We start from the raw sequence: 16496 nt of genomic DNA on the forward strand, positions 1-16496 counted from the left end.
TGCAAAGTGACATATCTTAGATGGCATCACCAACCTTGTACCCTATCATGCCAGCTGTTCAGTAAGACATCTCACTGCCAACTTTAGCACAATTAGGCCCAGTTCCAAAATAACAGAATTTGTGTGATTTTTGTTTCTGCTTTCATGATAGCTTGGAGGGCTGTTGGTACTGTCTTGGATCTTTCTGATTGCTAATTACAAAGCTAGGTGAAGACATTCACATAAAGTAGCTTATACAAAGACTATTCCGGAAACCACTTTCATTTTAGCAATAGGATGGCACTACTTGCCCTTGATCCTTCAGGACATGGCTGTTGAAGGAAATTTCACAACACTTTGGCTGGAAGCTCTAATAACAACCCACATAGGAATGTGCTTACTACATAAAAAGGGTGATGTCATATTGTTCGAATGCCATGTTCACAAAAGTGAAGCACCAACCTTTTACACAAGGGCTGGTTTCTCAATCCTTGTGAAAACCTAAGTCCTAGACACACAGTGAGTTCACTTGAACAAAGTGAACCAAACTGCGCAGATTCCTCCAGGATTTCCTCCCACACATTCACTATTGTGTACCTAATTATCAAGAGAATAGTCATTTATGAGGCTGGCTAGTGATCCGAAAAACACCCTGAAGACAGTGAATTCATTGGCCTCTTCGAGCATCACAAAGGTCATTTTCCATGTAATCATGAAACTGTGAAAGTACAAAATGTCCCAAAACAGCACATTATCAGCAAGTGATTTGCAAGGCTGTGCTGGTAGTTTAACTCTAATTATGCTAAAGAATAATCAGTTTTTCCTGCTCAGTTTATTCTTAACAATAACTAAAACTGTAGTGTCATGCAGATTTGATGCAGTCTGTAACCAGGTAAGTTCTTGTCAACCTTCTTTTGTCAGCCAGTAGCAGTTCTTGGGAGAGCTCTCTCAGCCTCACCTACCTCACAGGATGTCTGTTGTGGGGAGGGTAAGGGAAAGGAGATTGTAAACCACTCTGAGGGTGCGGTCACACTCACCATTAAATTCATCTGCAACGTGCCTCTATTATAATCCGCACAACCAATTTTCCGATCAGACAACAGCCAGGCTCCCGTTCTATCCCATGTGGGTCCCATCGCTGGTCGATCAGAGTGCTTTACCGGACCTTGTTTCATGAGGCATCAATTTGCATTAGCGCAGGCGCAGTGATGCCCGCTATCTGCAGCGCGTCGCTTTTAAATGGGTCAGATAACTAACAGTTTTGCTAGTCTGTTGGCACTACTTTTCCAGCACGAGCACTATGCGTGCAGAAAAAAACCCAGGAATTCAAATCAGTTCACATCTAGTTTCAAAAGTGAGTTTTGTTTCCGGACATAGGGGCCGGTAAACGATTTATCGAGCCAACATTCTCTCGCTCATGCACTGGCACAGTGATATCACTTGCAGGGGGCTTTGGGAGGGAAGCGGTGGTGCACTTCTGACGAGTCGCCAACGATGGAGCGTTCAAACAGAGAAATTCCGCTCAGGAACCGTCAGAAGAATTTTGTTCTGGATTTAAAGCAGTATCAAATTAGTCCGCGCCCCAGTCGTCTCAATGCGGGACTCGAACGAGCTAACCACCATTCGCAGATGCTGACGTTTGGACAACTGCTTAAAATCCGACATGCTTCCAGACTCCACTCATGCCCGTAGTGGGATTTTCTGAACGTCTGACCTCACCCTGAGATTCCTTTGGGTAGTGAAGGGTGGGGTATAAATCCTATCTCCACCTCCAAAACAGGAGCTTGAATGTTATCATGTAAGACAACATTTTTAGCTTCTGTTGCTCTCTAAAATGAATTGAAGGAAATTTCAGCTTTGGAAATCTTGAAGGAAATTTCAGCTTTGGAAATATCTCAGGAAGGATTCACAATGTAGGCATTTATTCTCTCTAATCTTAGCTTGCTGTGTGTGCATTTGAGGTTTTATGGTGGCATATTTCTTTTCTGCCTGATAAAGAATTCTTTGGAACTCAGATGCCGGCATACTTCTGTAACTGCCCAAACTGATTCAATGAACAGCATTTCATTTGTTTTCCATCTTTAACTAAAATGAAAACAGAAAGCAGTTCTGAAAGAAAAGAGTGATGGTGGTGGAGAATGCTGTCCAGATGCAGCTAATTTATTGCAACCCTGTAGGGTTTTCAAGGCAAGAGACTAACAGAGGTGGTTTGATGTTACCTTTCTCTGTGTAACAACCCTGGACTTTCTTGGTAGTCTCTCATTTAAGCATTAACCCAGGCTGGTCTTACTTAACTTCCAAGATCTGACAAGATCAGGCTAGGCTGGGCCATCCAGCTCAGGATGAAAGAGATAGTAGGCGGGAGAATGAGATTTGGGAGGGATTGCAGGTGGCTCAGTGGAAGAGGCTCTGCTTTACATGAAGAAGGTCCCAGGTTCAATCCCCAGCATCTCCATTTAAAAAGGACCAGATAGTAGGGGATGTGAAAGGCCTCTGCCTGAGACCCTGGAGAGCCACTGCCAGTTGGAGTAGATAATACTGACCTTGATGGATCAATGGTTTGATTTAGTAAAAGTCATCTTCATTTCTTGGGGCGTAAGGCAGGGGTACAACATAACCAAGCGGTCAATGACTATCTTAACTTTGGATCCAATGCTACAGTGCTAAAGTCAACCATTACTGGTGCTACCATTTGAATATGGTCTAAAAGCATGATCCTACATGTTTGCTTGGAAATGTTGCACGTAATTGAATGGACCTGTCTTCCTGTAAATGTGCTTAATTTTGTATATAAACAACATGCTTGTTTACTTTGACATGTCCCACTCATGGGATTCATGCCTTAATAAGTGTGCACAAAATTGCAGCCTTAATGAAAACACTGAAATGACACATGTTTCTAAAAATCTTGGTTCCTGTTACTATAGGAATTTGTAAATTGACTGAAACAGAAGAGGCAATGACCATGAATAGGTATGTTTCATACGGTAGATCCGGGTTCCGACTCCTAAACTGTTCAACCTGTGGGCAATTTTGGAATTCTATGGAAGTGCAGAAGTCACCAGCACAAAATGACTTCCATGGCAAGTGGGAGCAATAACAAAATGGCTGCCATGGAGGGGGAATTATAGAATGTTGGGAAGTTTCAAGCCAAATATCTACCTAAGATGGAGGCATCTGTTTCTGCATGGGTGCTCCCTGAAACCCAAAGATCTTCTAATGCATCTCCTGCTCCAATAATGTAGTAGACAGTAGACATGTATCTCTATAATTGTGTTGTTGTGGGAAACCCAACTGTGTTGGTGTCCTTCAGTTTATAGGTTAAAACCAGCTGGTAAAGGCAGTATCACTCGAATGTGGCATTAATATTTCTGCCTCTTCCTATAAAGGAGTGGTTTTTGCTCTTTGCTGTGCTGTGACCACTCCACAACCCAAGTTGCAGAAAGAGACTGCAGCTTCCCTTTGATTTATTGTGCCAAATTCCTGTCATAGTTCTATCCCAGTATGTTCCTTATCTCAGCACTGGGCAGCAGAAGCAAGTCAGGAGCCATAGGCTAGGGGGTAGGCTGTGCTGTTTGCACCAGCATTCACATTTGATAGAAGAAGCATGACCATGATAAATAATAGCACATGGGTTTTAGATTTGCAGCCAGGTTGTGAAATTCCAGAAGCCAATGCAGAATCTTGAAGCCATTAGCAAAATTGGGGAGAGGTCAAGAGAATGGCATCAGGTGCAGTTGCACCTCACTTTTCAGATTTGAGTCTGAACTCCTGTTTTCAGGCTTAAACATAGCACATGGACAAGCATTTGGAGGTCTCCCCCCCCCCCCAAAAATGTAGGGAGTACATAGCTGTCTGCTTTTCATAGTGCTGGATTCTGCCATGTATAAGCAGAGCAGAAATATAAACAGAATTAGTTTCTTATGCACAGGATCTTGTGTGCTTTCCTCCCTATATTTTATAGTGTCCAGAAATTACTTGCACAACATCTTGTACAAATGAGAAATTGATTTCAGTTACACTATGTTTAACTTTGTTCAAGAGACTGACATGGAGTTTTTCCACACTTCCACTTGCACAAGGACCCTTCTAGTGGATCTTCTAGTGGATCAAAGCCCTTATATTGTACAATTGCGTTGTGCATTGACTGGTCCTCTTGTCCCTGAGATTCTTCTGTTTTGTCTATTGTTGCTAGAACTGTTGCTCCCAGGAGTCTTGTTATTAATACAGGTCAGACTTGCAGCCTCACTCAGCACATTCACTGCACTTAGGAAGCAAAGCCTTCCTTTGGCTCTGAAAAGATGGCCCATTGCCCCAGAGATAAACAGGGACAGCATCACATAGGAATACAAACCTCCTATCAAATTTGTGCCTGCGTGGGCTGGGATGCCTTCTTTACAAAGGAAAAGTTTGCAATCTGGAGGATGGCTTCCACAAAAAAACTGTCAATGGCGCCACCACATGCCCAAACAAGGTTATTGTTTGAAGGAAGGAAGCCTCCCAGAAAAGGATTAAATTGACTTTGCATGATCCATGCTCTAACTCTTTGAAATGGGTTTGTTCAGAATGAGAGAAGGGTACAAAACAATTCACAACATACCATGCTAAGGAGGGAATTGTGCTGAAGTGGAACATGAACGCTGAAGCAAATCTTACAAGAACCCCCTCCCCCCCCCCACACACACACTGTTACCCCAATAATGATTTGTGAACTGCCCGCTGGTCATCTAGAGAAGTCTTTCTGTCACATTGTATCTTTTATTTAAAGTACTGCCTGTCCTCCCGTGCATCTGGTTGTCAACGTGAGACATGGGAATTTCTCCTGCATTCTCTAACAGACAGAAGAACAAGTCAAACTCTCTGGCTGTTTGGCTCATGTAGTTGGGAATATGTTGTGTGGGATTTGGCAGTCTTGCTAGAACTGTTACCAAACCATGTGATTACTAAGAGGCAAGCTACACATTACATGCTAATGCATAAAAGTGCCCTAACAACATTTTTTTTAAATGCAAAGCTGGTTCAGGAGGAGAAAAGCAAAAGTGGACTAAAGTGGTGCTTAACCATCCCGCCCCCCTTGCTGTTTCCCTTACTCTAAATTGCCCCTAAAAAAATCTTGACCCACAGGTTTCATATCCTTTCTGTATGGTACTGCAAGCTTAACTCTGAGATTAGGCACACTAGCAAAACCAACTGTGCCCAGATGCGTACTTGGTGTTCCTGTTCTATGTTCCTGTTCTCTGCAGTCTGGATTGTGAAGGTTCACCTGTGGGGGACATACATCTGGATAGTCTATCCGGGGGTTGGTTGCAATGATCTTTTGGTCACTTCCAGCCCCTTGGTTCTGTATCCCAAACCCAGCAGCACTAGCCCAAATGCTGGACAAACACAACATTTGTTCCTAGGGTTGCTACTAGTAGCCACCTTTACTGTTACTACTATCACCCCTCTGCCACCATGTTTAGTTGTATAGCATCCCAAAGAAGCTATGAAATGGGCAGCAGCAGAAACAGTTGAGAAATCAGGGGATGGAAGAGTAAGTGTGGCAATCTGGAGTCTGACCAGAGGACTCCTATGTCTAGGGCTGCCCTTCGTCATGTATAGGGCAAAGATTTTTCCAGGGCTTTGTGGAAAGCAGAGATGGTGAGGTAGCTTGGGACTCTTAAAAGCACTTTTTAAACAGCAGTGGACTCTCCCTACAGTCGATCCCACACAACTCAGTGTCACCTACCTCAGAAAGCTTCATCTCCTGAGCGTGAGCTATGATTCAGTCAAACTAGTTTGCGGTACATCTTTGGATGTAATGTTCTTACTTCTGAGACGCGCTCTGTGGGGCCAGTATCCTCAGGGTACCATGGGTGTGTATGGCTTATTCTAGCAGAATTCTTGTGTGTCACGCTTCCCCATCAGCTATGAAAGCATCCTTCTGAAATTGTATCTCTCCTCCCTGACTCTTTCCAGGGGGAGTCAACACAGCATTGCAACACAAAGTGATCTCCCACTGAGACAGACTGAGACAGCATTGAGGAGGGTAAAGACTTGGGGGAAGGGGGGAAGAAACCAGTACAACTTTTGGGGTGAGGAGGCTGTGGAGGAAAAAACAGGTATCCTCCCTCAAAGGATATTATTACCCTCTTCTCAGTAAGTACCCACTTTGGGAAGACACGTGAATGGTGAATGACATTCCCCTACAGAATCAAGACTCAAAGCCAGGTCTTTCACCAAGTCATCAGCTATAAGCACTAGGGAATACTGCCCAGTATAATGCTGCTCAGTAGAAATAGGCAAACTCTTTTACTAACCAGTGCCTCATGGACAGCCCATCCAAGACTTCCAGCATTATCTCCATGCATCAAGTTCTGGCCAGCAAAGTTTTGTGCTTTCTAAACCTTTAATGAATAAATATACCAAGTGCCTTTTTTCACATTCAAAGAAAAAGCGCCACTCCTGAGGGACTCCCCAGACTTTCCAAGCTGTTCCTTAGTCCCAGATAAATAAGCACCTAGCAAACAACTCTTTAGAGAGAGGAGGAGCCACATGGAGACCAACACTTTAATGTCTTCGTGCTGCTTGAAAGCCAAATGTCAAACCTTTTCTCCCTTTAACCTTTCAGGTTTGTTGTAGCTGGCAGAGCTGGAAAATGTTTCCCAAAGTTCACTTAACTTTCCAAGTCACTGGGAACAAACTGGATCCTGACATTCCCTGAGCCTGCAAAGCCCTGAGTTATCACTGCCTCTTGAAATGTTTGAAAACTGGGGATCCCATAGCAGTTTGCAGTAATTACTCAGTATAAATACTCCATTATGCTCCCAAACAATCAGAATCAGTCCAGCAAACAAGCTCTGTCTCCTCTGATCCGTAGCAATCAAGAACTAAAGCATGCAGAACATCACAATATAAACAGGCTTTCCAGAGGACCACAAGGGGAGAGCGTGTGGGGGGGGGGATGCTGGGAAAGAAAATATAAGTTGGCTCCCTAGGTCCTGTCATACTAGCTGCCTCCTATTAAAAAGTTATTCTCAATTATAATTCATAAGTGGAAAACTTTTTTTCTTTTTAGCAAAATGTAGCTCCCAAATGCCAGCTGGCCAAGCAGACCTCTCACTCACTCTGAAAGTCTCCCTGGAGAAAGCAAAGCAAAGGGTAGGACACTTGAGTACTCACAGGTAGTTTGTGAAGGAGCTCAGGTTGTCTGGGATCGAAGTGAGAGCCAGCTCTGAGCAGTCCACTGACAGCATGATGCCATCTTCCTCGCAGTGGCACTGGGGTGGGCAGGTGGGCACAGCACCTTGCTCCATAGCCACAATCTGGAGAGTGGTCAAAAAAGACCAGAAAAGCCACCAGGGGGATGGCTTGGCCACCCTCCATCCAGCTGCAGCAAGCATGCTGTGTGGAGAGCCTTCTTCCCCAGTTCTGTCTCCCTCTGGTCTATAGGGGGAAGCCAGCCAGCTCCTTAAAGACAGCTCCCTCTCACTCTCCGGTGCTCTTCCTTGGTGCAGAAAGGATGCCGCCAGTGAAGGGAAGGCATTGTTGAATGATCGTGGTTATTGGGTTTCACACGGGCTGGGCTGGGCAGGGCAGAGAGTAAGAGACTCATATGGGAGGAGTTAGAGGAAACTTTCTCCTCACTCCCTCTCCCTCCTTGAGAGCTGGCAGGAATTTCATTCAAAAGGGGAGAGAGAGAGAGAGAGAGAGAAAATAAAAGACCTGTTAGTAGCTCAGAAACTTGTTTGAAAACATTTTTTAAAAAGATATTGGCACAGCAAAAGAGGAATGAAAAGCCTTTCAGGGGAATACATAGATGTATCACAAATCCTCTGTGCTATCCCGTTCATCGTATGGCCTTTAGGCACTGCTGTGTACATTTTTTGTGTGCTGTATCTATGTGTGTGTGTGTTTAGTGTGGGAATATGTGTCTGCCAAATGAGAAAAACAGTTCATGCATCTAACAAAGTGGGCTCTGATCCACAATTGGATCACAGTTGCTTGAAATTGGATAAAAATTTCAGTGGACACTACCATTGTCTGCACTTTTCCTTCCCTCAGGCCAAGGATATCTGATACTTGCTAAGCACTTGCTAAGTGTACATGACTGACCAATAGGAGCAAACCAATGGCCTCAAGATCATGGCCTGAAGCAACTATTTGCTCCCTCTTCCCCTTTTAAAAACATTGTTTGATAAAGAATTCTGGAGAACTCAGAAATTTGTGCACTGTGTCTTTTTGGTTGGTTTTGATAAAGGGTATCATGTGGATTGTGTTTTGGGAATTTCCTTTGGTCTAACACAAAGTTTAGTTAGATCTTTCTAATCCAGGGAAAGATCAGAGATATAGTTCACATATAACACCAAACAGTCCAACGTGAATAATCCCTGTGCTCATGCATATCCTTCCTCTTTCCTTACATGCACAGGATCAATTAATTTCCTCATCAGCACAAACCATAGTTTGTCACTAAATTCAAACAGCAAACATTGATTTGTGTTCCTGTCCTGATCACAGTTTGATCCTGGCTTGCAGGGCAAGTGCAAATGCTGGTTTATTGGCTTGGCTGGGATGACAAGACTGTGGCCTGGGTGACAGTGGAAGCCATTGTTTGACTACAGGTGCATGAGGAGTGGAAGGAAGAGAGGAAAGAGAGTGTGAGCACAAGACTTGTTCATGTATCCACCACGGCCCAGTTTGGTGTTGTGTCTGAACTATTCCATCCTCATTTGGGATGAAGTGATGTGATTGTGTATGTTTCACTGGTTAGAAGTGGAGGTGGAGAAGGGGAAAAGACTACTTAGAATGGCCCTGTGAATATACGGGGCATATCTGTCAACTGTTCAAAGCCTGATGAAAGACAGCATTTCTTGTGCTACTTTTTAATTTTTGATAGCTGCACCTGCCAAGTTCCCCTCCTCCTGAACCTCTGTGGTTCCTTTGTAAAATATTGGTATTGTCTTCTATTGTATAGTGGGTTCTATGCACTGATGAGTTGAAGCATGAGTGATAACAAGCTCTTTATTAAGTACAGCATAGTTGGTGGCTGCACTACAAAACTGGGAACTGGGCCAACGGGGCCAAACTTATATACCTTTCAGGGTTCCTGCACAAGCACGTTATTGGATCATTCAAACTGGCGGGGGCTTGTGACTGATCTAGGGTGGCAGAGATTCGGATCCTGCAGCCCATTATCCCCAAGTCCCCAAGCTCAGCCTGTATGGCTCCAATGAGCCAGGCAGGAACACCCAAAGTCTTCACTTGAGTCCATATACATAACATCTTTCTAAGAGATGAGGGAAAAGTCTTATCTTACTTTATTATAGCTGTTAATTTGGATTCAGAGAAGGATGCTGCTGTTGCAACTGAGTATTCTTCTTTAAGAATGGAACCTGGAATTTGGGCTGCTGGCCCAATGACCTTTTGGGCCATTTGAGGGCCTATTGTGTGTTTGTACTATCTTTGGTTTGTGTTTGCATCTTTAAATGGCCTCAAGAGTCCCTGATGGGGCTGTCTGTGGCATTTAAATCCTGGATGGCCCTGCTGGGATCAGTGGCTCAGAGGCTCTTTCCATCCCTCCTTGGTCCCGCAAATGGCTCCCCTGTGACATTCTCAAAGCCACACACAGCGCAAGCACATAAACAAAGTCCCAGCATCTGGCTCTCCCCCCCTCCCCACCATCCATGTTGCTTATCGACAAGTTTTTTCTGAAGAACCTGAAGGCGGAATAGCATAGAACCCTAAAATAGCATAGAAAGGAGCCAGTGCTTCTATGCTGTGCACTTGGGACACAGAATGCAGAACCTCTAGCCAAGCCACAAGAATGTGAGCAACAACAGTCACAACAAGTGCCCAAAGAAGAAAGCAGGAACAGAGGTTGCTGTGGGGGGAAGAAAGAGCATTCAATCCACCTACATATAGAGCAGGGACTACACATCCGCTCTGGAGACATGTTCAGAGTGCTCAGAGCTAATGATAATTTCATAAACCAGCTGACAACAGCAGCATCAGATTGTGATCTGATCACAGCCGGTGGCAGGCACCTTGTTTTATGTCTACAAACTGTTTAGGGGAAAGAAATATCACCTCTCAATGATATCACCGTTCAGGCACAATGCCACGTGTCTTTTCCCAGCAATGAAGGCATATATGACAGGGCAGATGTTCTCATGACCAGATGATGACAGCCTTCCTTGCTCTAGCATGATGGCAGTTCAGAAGGAAGGAAGGAAGCAAACAGTTCTTACAACGGACTTTTATCTGTATGTATGAGGCAAGGGAGAAGTTGGAAGCTGCTTCTACAACCTGCATTGCTGTCAATTAGAATGAAGTTGGGAGGTGGACAACCAAAACAGTTGCCCATAAAGGACCAATTTCAAGTCAGTCATACGGTTAACGGCCAGCACAGATGACCAGTGGCTGACTCCTCTTGGTGTTAGTGGACTATAGCCGTCACACCCATAGGGCATATCTACACTTCATCTGGATCAAATCCCAAGGAAGATGGCAGCCCAGGTTTCTAAACACCCTGAGTACATGAAGATGTTTTATATCAAGTCATACCATTGGTCTGTCTAGGTCAGCACTGTCATAAGAACATAAGAGAAGCCATGTTGGATCAAGCCAATGGCCCATCCAGTCCAACACTGTCACACAGTGGCCAAAAAACCCAGGAGGTCCATCAGTGGGGCCAGGACACTAGGAGTCCTCACACTGTTGCTGCTTTCAAGCAACAAGAATACAGAGGATCACTTGCCCCATACAGAGAGTTCCAACAATATGCTGGTCCATATGTTTATCCAAACTGTCTACCCAAACTGGTAGTAAATTTCCAGGGTGTCAGACAAAGATCTTTCACATCACCTCCTACTTGATCGGTTTGAACTGGTGTTTTCAGTGACTGAACTTGTGACCCTCTATGCTTTGCCACTGAGCCCCAGATACACCCCAAAGCAAACTACTCTTCCAGGATAAACTACACAGTACATATTTATATAAATGTGTACTGTGCTTAGACTCTTTAGCCTTCTGAGCCAAACTCTGCTTTTCATATTCCATCAGGCATTGTACAGCTAGTTGTTCTTCCACAAGAAACATTGTTTAGCCATACATTTTATGGATACATTATATTTGACATTCAGGGACACATCATGACAAGGGGCTATGGACATCAGGGAGCTAATCCCTTATCTCATCATGCTTTGATGAAACCAAAGAAAATCACATGTTCATAACCCCAAATACCTACTCCTCCAAATGATACTGGTGATGAAGGAATAGTTCCTGTGGTACATTTGCCCTTTACTGATTGCATGTCCATGTTTGAAGCAAACACAGGGGAGTTATAGAAGTCTTCTTGAAGTACCATAGGCGGATTTTATTAGCTACTGCTATATCACAAATGATAATCAGATATACTAGTTTGTGAGATGCTCCCTTTAAATTGTTTAAACTTAGCCATGATAGAATAGTATATAATTTGTAGATAGGCAACATGTCTATGTCTTTAGGGGGAGGTATTTGTGAATTTCCTGCATTGTGCAGGGGGTTGGACTAGATGATCCTGGGGATCCCTTCCAACTCTATGGTTCTATATGGAGAGGGTGAGTAGGATTGCACCTACAAATGCCCTGAACTGAGTATAAAAAGCCTAATTTTAGTTAAAAACCCATGTGTATACAAACTATAAGAGTGTAGACTTTGTCCATGCAATTAGAAATGCTGTTTTTCAAGAGCCCATGAATGCATGCATGAGTTACATTGCATCTATAACATTTGTGTGCAAGACAGCTCCGTGCCAGTGTTTGGCTGCACGTGCCTAGGCGGGGACAAGCCTGGCAGATGCAATTTTCCTGCTTTCCCTCCTGTATGCATTATCTGTACTCGGAAGTTCACAAATTACAGTGAATGTATATACAATGCATATACAGTGTACACTTAATTTTCTTGATATGTGTGTTGTGTAAACTCATATTACATTCAATGCATGTAATGTGAATGCATGTTGAGTGTTTCTTACAAACAGATGTACATGCAGGACATACATGTATTCACAGCAAGTTGTAAGCAGGTTAGATATGTTGTATTATAGGATGATTGTCTCCAGTCCTCTGTGCATTTTTTTGGAGTAACTTGCATTAAACCCAGTCAGATTTATTCAATCTGAGTAGATTTATTTAGTGCTGGGATGCATGATCTACTGTTTTAATGCATAGTGCTATTCCCTACCTTTCTTGATTTGGGATTATAGAAAGACTGGCCAAGCACTATCATGGTAAAAAGCGCTCAGCCATGTAAACAAAGACCAGACATGAGCTAACTCCAGTGTCATGCCTCTCATGTCAAGAAGTAGTTATGTACCTGAAGCCTCAGTCTGCAGTCCTTATCTCTGTGATGGTGTGTGAGAGCAAAGAGAACTCAAGCATGTAACTAGTTGCAGTACATGCAGTTTAGGGCTAGAAGATCTGCTCTGTTTACTCTGATTCTCTCCAAGTAGCAAATGAAGCTCTATGAATGAGACCACTTGCAACATTGGTTTATATCAGGACATGAGAGGGGGTAGGCACCAAAAAAGAATTACAGAGCCAAAATGGTTTCACAGTACAGGATGGATGATCCATGAGAATCTGGGCTATCAGAGATCTGTACAAACCATGGCTAGTTAAATAGATGACAGTAATACAATTTTTAAATACATCTGGATCTCATCTGCCCGAGCAGAATTTGTCCAAAACTTTGTGTGGCCTCATAGCAATATTTCTCTATATAAGGGCCTTGCCAAATGACTCATAAAAGTGCTTGTTTTTATAACCATGAACATCACACTAATTCTTATCCATTCAGTGCCAGTATCACTATATCACTGCCCCTCATAGTTAAATGGGGCAGCAGCAGCCATTGTGTGAGAAACAGCTATTTCAGTGGAGTTCCCAGAAAGAGAAGAATGAACACTACAGCCCAAAGGGCATACTTTGCCCTTCAAGCTGGGTGGGATGGAAATCAGGTATGGTTGCCAACTGCCTGGAGAAAAAATGTTCTGTTTGTTTAATAGAGGCTTTAATGTTTGTAAATGGACAGCTGAGGCTTTTCATAACATGGAAGTAAATAATATTGCTTAGTAAATAACCTCCTGTTAAGCCCCTGTTAATGGGATAGGGCATTTTCTTCCTGTAGGGAACCCTCGTTGGTAATTTTGGAAGAAGATAAATTTTTCTGAGATTTAAAAAAATCTTTAGAGGGATGGTGAAGTGTTGGCACAGTTTTGGCAACTCATGCTTCCACTAATTTTGGCCTTAAAACAGGGGTGACTGCTGAAATATAACTCTTTCCCACAACCTTACTATCCCAATTTTTAAAATTTGGCAACAACTTCTTTTTGGCACAGCCCATTATCTCTACAGGGTATTTCCGCCAATGGTTGTTATCCCCTCCGGGGCGAAGGCAAAACCCCTGAAGACAGCCAGATATAGCTTGAGTGATGCATCACCACTGTATTTATTTACTTTTTTACACCCTGCCTCTCTCACCAGTGGGGACCCAAAATGGCTTACATCATTCTTCTCTCCTCCATTTTATCCTCATAAAAACACTATGAGGCAGATTAAGCTGAGAGAGAGAGTGACTATCTCAAGGTCACACAGCAAGCTTCTATGGCAGAGTGGGGATTCAAACGTGGATTTCTGAGATCCTATTCTCTCCCTCCTCTTAACCATTACACCACACTGGCTGCCAAGAAGTCCAATAGCAAATGATTGCTATAGTGCAATATCAAGGATATGTGGATGCAGCCCAAATTACAAATTTTGCATCTGAATTCAGATCAGTGATTCTTTGTGTTCCATGAGAAACTGGATGTGCTATATGCTGAACAAATGTATCATGAAGCCACTTCTCTCCTACCCACACTCTAATCAATGATACATATTTTGAAAACCAACAAATAGAATGGCTTTTAAAAGTATGAGACCAACATTTAAATAGATATAGGCATTGGATGCCTGGTAATTGTGTGACATCAAGTCACATGACCCATGATGACCCTAGGACCATGCGGTTTCAATGCAAGAGATGAGCAGAGGTGGTCTGCAATTGCCTTATCCTGCATAGTCTTCCTTGGTGGCCTCCCTTGGTTCACTCCCCCCCCCCTTGGGATTTTCCAGGGGGGCAATGCCCTCTCTAGGCTGTCAGGTCCTCTGGGATTTCCCTGCAGGGGACAAGGCTTAGGCTGCCAGACAGCAACTAGAAGCTGCTCAGGCTGTCAGGTTTGTCTTTGTAGCAACTTAGCAAGTTCCTAGGAGGCACAGGGCTGGTTTTGTTGTTTTGGTAAAAGTAAGAGGGGGAGGTACCTTGAGTTGATAATACTGTCTGTGAAGAAAGAATAGAGAGAGTGAAAGAGCATGGAAGGGGGAAGGGAAAGATAATCCAACTAACAATCAGGAGGCCTCAGTTGTTGGACTGAAGAATATCTTTCCCTTAGCTTGCAACACAAACTCTGATATAAGTACAGCTGGACTCGAGTCTAGTAGCACCTTAGAGACCAACAAGGTTTTGGGGTATGAGATTTTGAGAGTCAAATCTCCCTTCATTGGTATCTGACAAAGGGAGCATTGACTCTTAAAATCTCACACCCCCAAAATCTTGTTGGTCTCCAAGGTGCTACTAGACTCGAATCTAGCTGTTCTGCTGCAGTCCATCTTGAATTCCCTCAGAAACTATCTGATGTAAGTTATGGTTTGCCTTCAACAGATGTGATACCAATAATTGCATTATTACTGTGTCCTGGTGGCCCTGCTGTAGAGAAAGGAAGGGTTCCATCTTTATTTTATGTTTAGCCATGAGTGTTGAGGAGTGTTACCAAGGACCCCCTTCCTACCTAGATTGTGCTTTCTGCTCTGATTCTATTGTGGCAAAATTTGCCTCGGCATCTCTGTTAGGAGCTAGCAATGGTTTGCTTTGCAGAAAGTGAGATCAAGGCTCTCCTCAGGTTATGCTAATGTGTAGCCAAATAGGGTTGCCATTCCCCTGGCAGTGCCAGGGAAACCCCCAGTTTTCAGGGCTTCAGCCTGCCACCAGCCAGCTGGCCAGTGAGGGAAGCCTCACCCCCAAACAGGGTTGTTGCCGTGTAATGTCCCCAATATGATGACATCACCCGGAAGTGACATTATTGTGCCAGGATGATCAGGTATTTAAGCATACTCTATGGCTTTGAGGCTGAAAAACCATAGAGTTTGCCCAAGTACCAGAGCATCCCCTGAATGATGATGTCACTTCTAGGTGACATCATCATGCCAGGGATGTGCACAACATCCCTGCCCATCCCTGGGATGTCTACCAAAGTCCCTTGCTCTGGCAAATCTCCTCCTCCTCCACCACCCTAGGCCTAAACCTTGGGTGGGGAACTTAGTCACTGATGCCTACCCATTGCCACAAGGACTTACAAAGACAGGTACCAACTTTGGTCTATTAAGATAATTTCATCAGCAAGAGCAAGTCTTCCTGAGTGCAAAATCTAATTACTATCAAGCAGCCAGGTGAGCTGATTATCTTTTGCTGACCTCCCTTATTAATGTATCCTAGCCTACTAGCCCCCTCTGGGCATGGACAAAGCCTCCACTTTATCAGCCCTTTTGTCCACCCTGCTTGGATGTCGACTACAATAATTGGCAACCTGGAAAGCCTAGCCTTTCTCTCTCCCTTTCCTTGAACCCAGCTCAGCCAGATCTTGCAAAGCGGTCATTAGGGTGTTGCAGCAGGATTAAACAACCTTTCCCTCCCTTTTCCTTAACTTTTCTTCTTCTTTTCTACACTTTTCTCGTTCCTAACTTTATTCTCTCATGTTATGTCTGCCAGTGTGGTGTAGTGGCTAAAGTGTCAGACTAAGATCTGGGAAACGCAGGTTCAAATCCCCACTCTGCTGTGGAAGCTTGCTGGGTGACCTTGGTCCAGTCACACACCCTCAGCCTAACATACCTCACAGGGTGGTTGTTGTGAGGGTAAAATGCAGGAGAGGAGAATTATGTAAGCCACTCTGAGTCTCCATTCGGGAGAAAGGTGAAATATAACAAAACAAACATGGACAGACAGGACAATTATTAGTTTCTATAGGTTAAAACTGTAAGTCAAATGATTTGTTCATTTTGTGATGCTATTTGGTTTGGATCAAGGTCAGAAGAGCACCTCTCTGCTGCCTTACCTTATTTTTTTCTGTGGAATCTTTGAAAGGGGAAACTTGTTGGTCTCCAAGGTGCTACTAGACTCGAATCTAGCTGTTCTACTGCAGTCCATCTTGAATACCCTCAGAAACTATCTGATGTAAGTTATGGTTTGCCTTCAGCAGATGTGATACCAATAATTGCATTATTACTGTGTCCTGGTGGTCCTGCTGTAGAGAAAAGAAGGGTTCCATCTTTATTTTATGTAGAGACAAGAAATAAGTAGAGAGCCACTACTGTGAACCTGCTGAAGGTCCTTAAGAGAATCATTTATCTGGGAATCTGATGTGTTCCCATGTAGGACCACCTTTTTGCCTCCACCTG

At 43.7% G+C, this 16496-nt stretch overlaps 1 protein-coding gene across 2 annotated transcripts in view; it reads right to left on the minus strand.

The window, feature by feature from the left end:
• The window catches only part of LGR6 (leucine rich repeat containing G protein-coupled receptor 6), a 193034-nt gene extending 185514 nt beyond the window's left edge, over positions 1 to 7520 (minus strand). For both annotated transcript variants that reach the window (XM_060231114.1, XM_060231113.1), the window contains exon 1: positions 7141 to 7520. In XM_060231114.1, coding sequence (XP_060087097.1) covers positions 7141 to 7361 — 221 coding nt within the window. In that variant the 5' untranslated portion in view covers positions 7362 to 7520. The remainder of the gene's footprint in view (positions 1 to 7140) is intronic.
• Between the last annotated feature and the right edge of the window lie 8976 nt (positions 7521 to 16496).

This window comes from Heteronotia binoei, chromosome 2 (genome assembly GCF_032191835.1).
Source record: "Heteronotia binoei isolate CCM8104 ecotype False Entrance Well chromosome 2, APGP_CSIRO_Hbin_v1, whole genome shotgun sequence".
Lineage (NCBI taxonomy): Eukaryota > Metazoa > Chordata > Lepidosauria > Squamata > Gekkonidae > Heteronotia > Heteronotia binoei.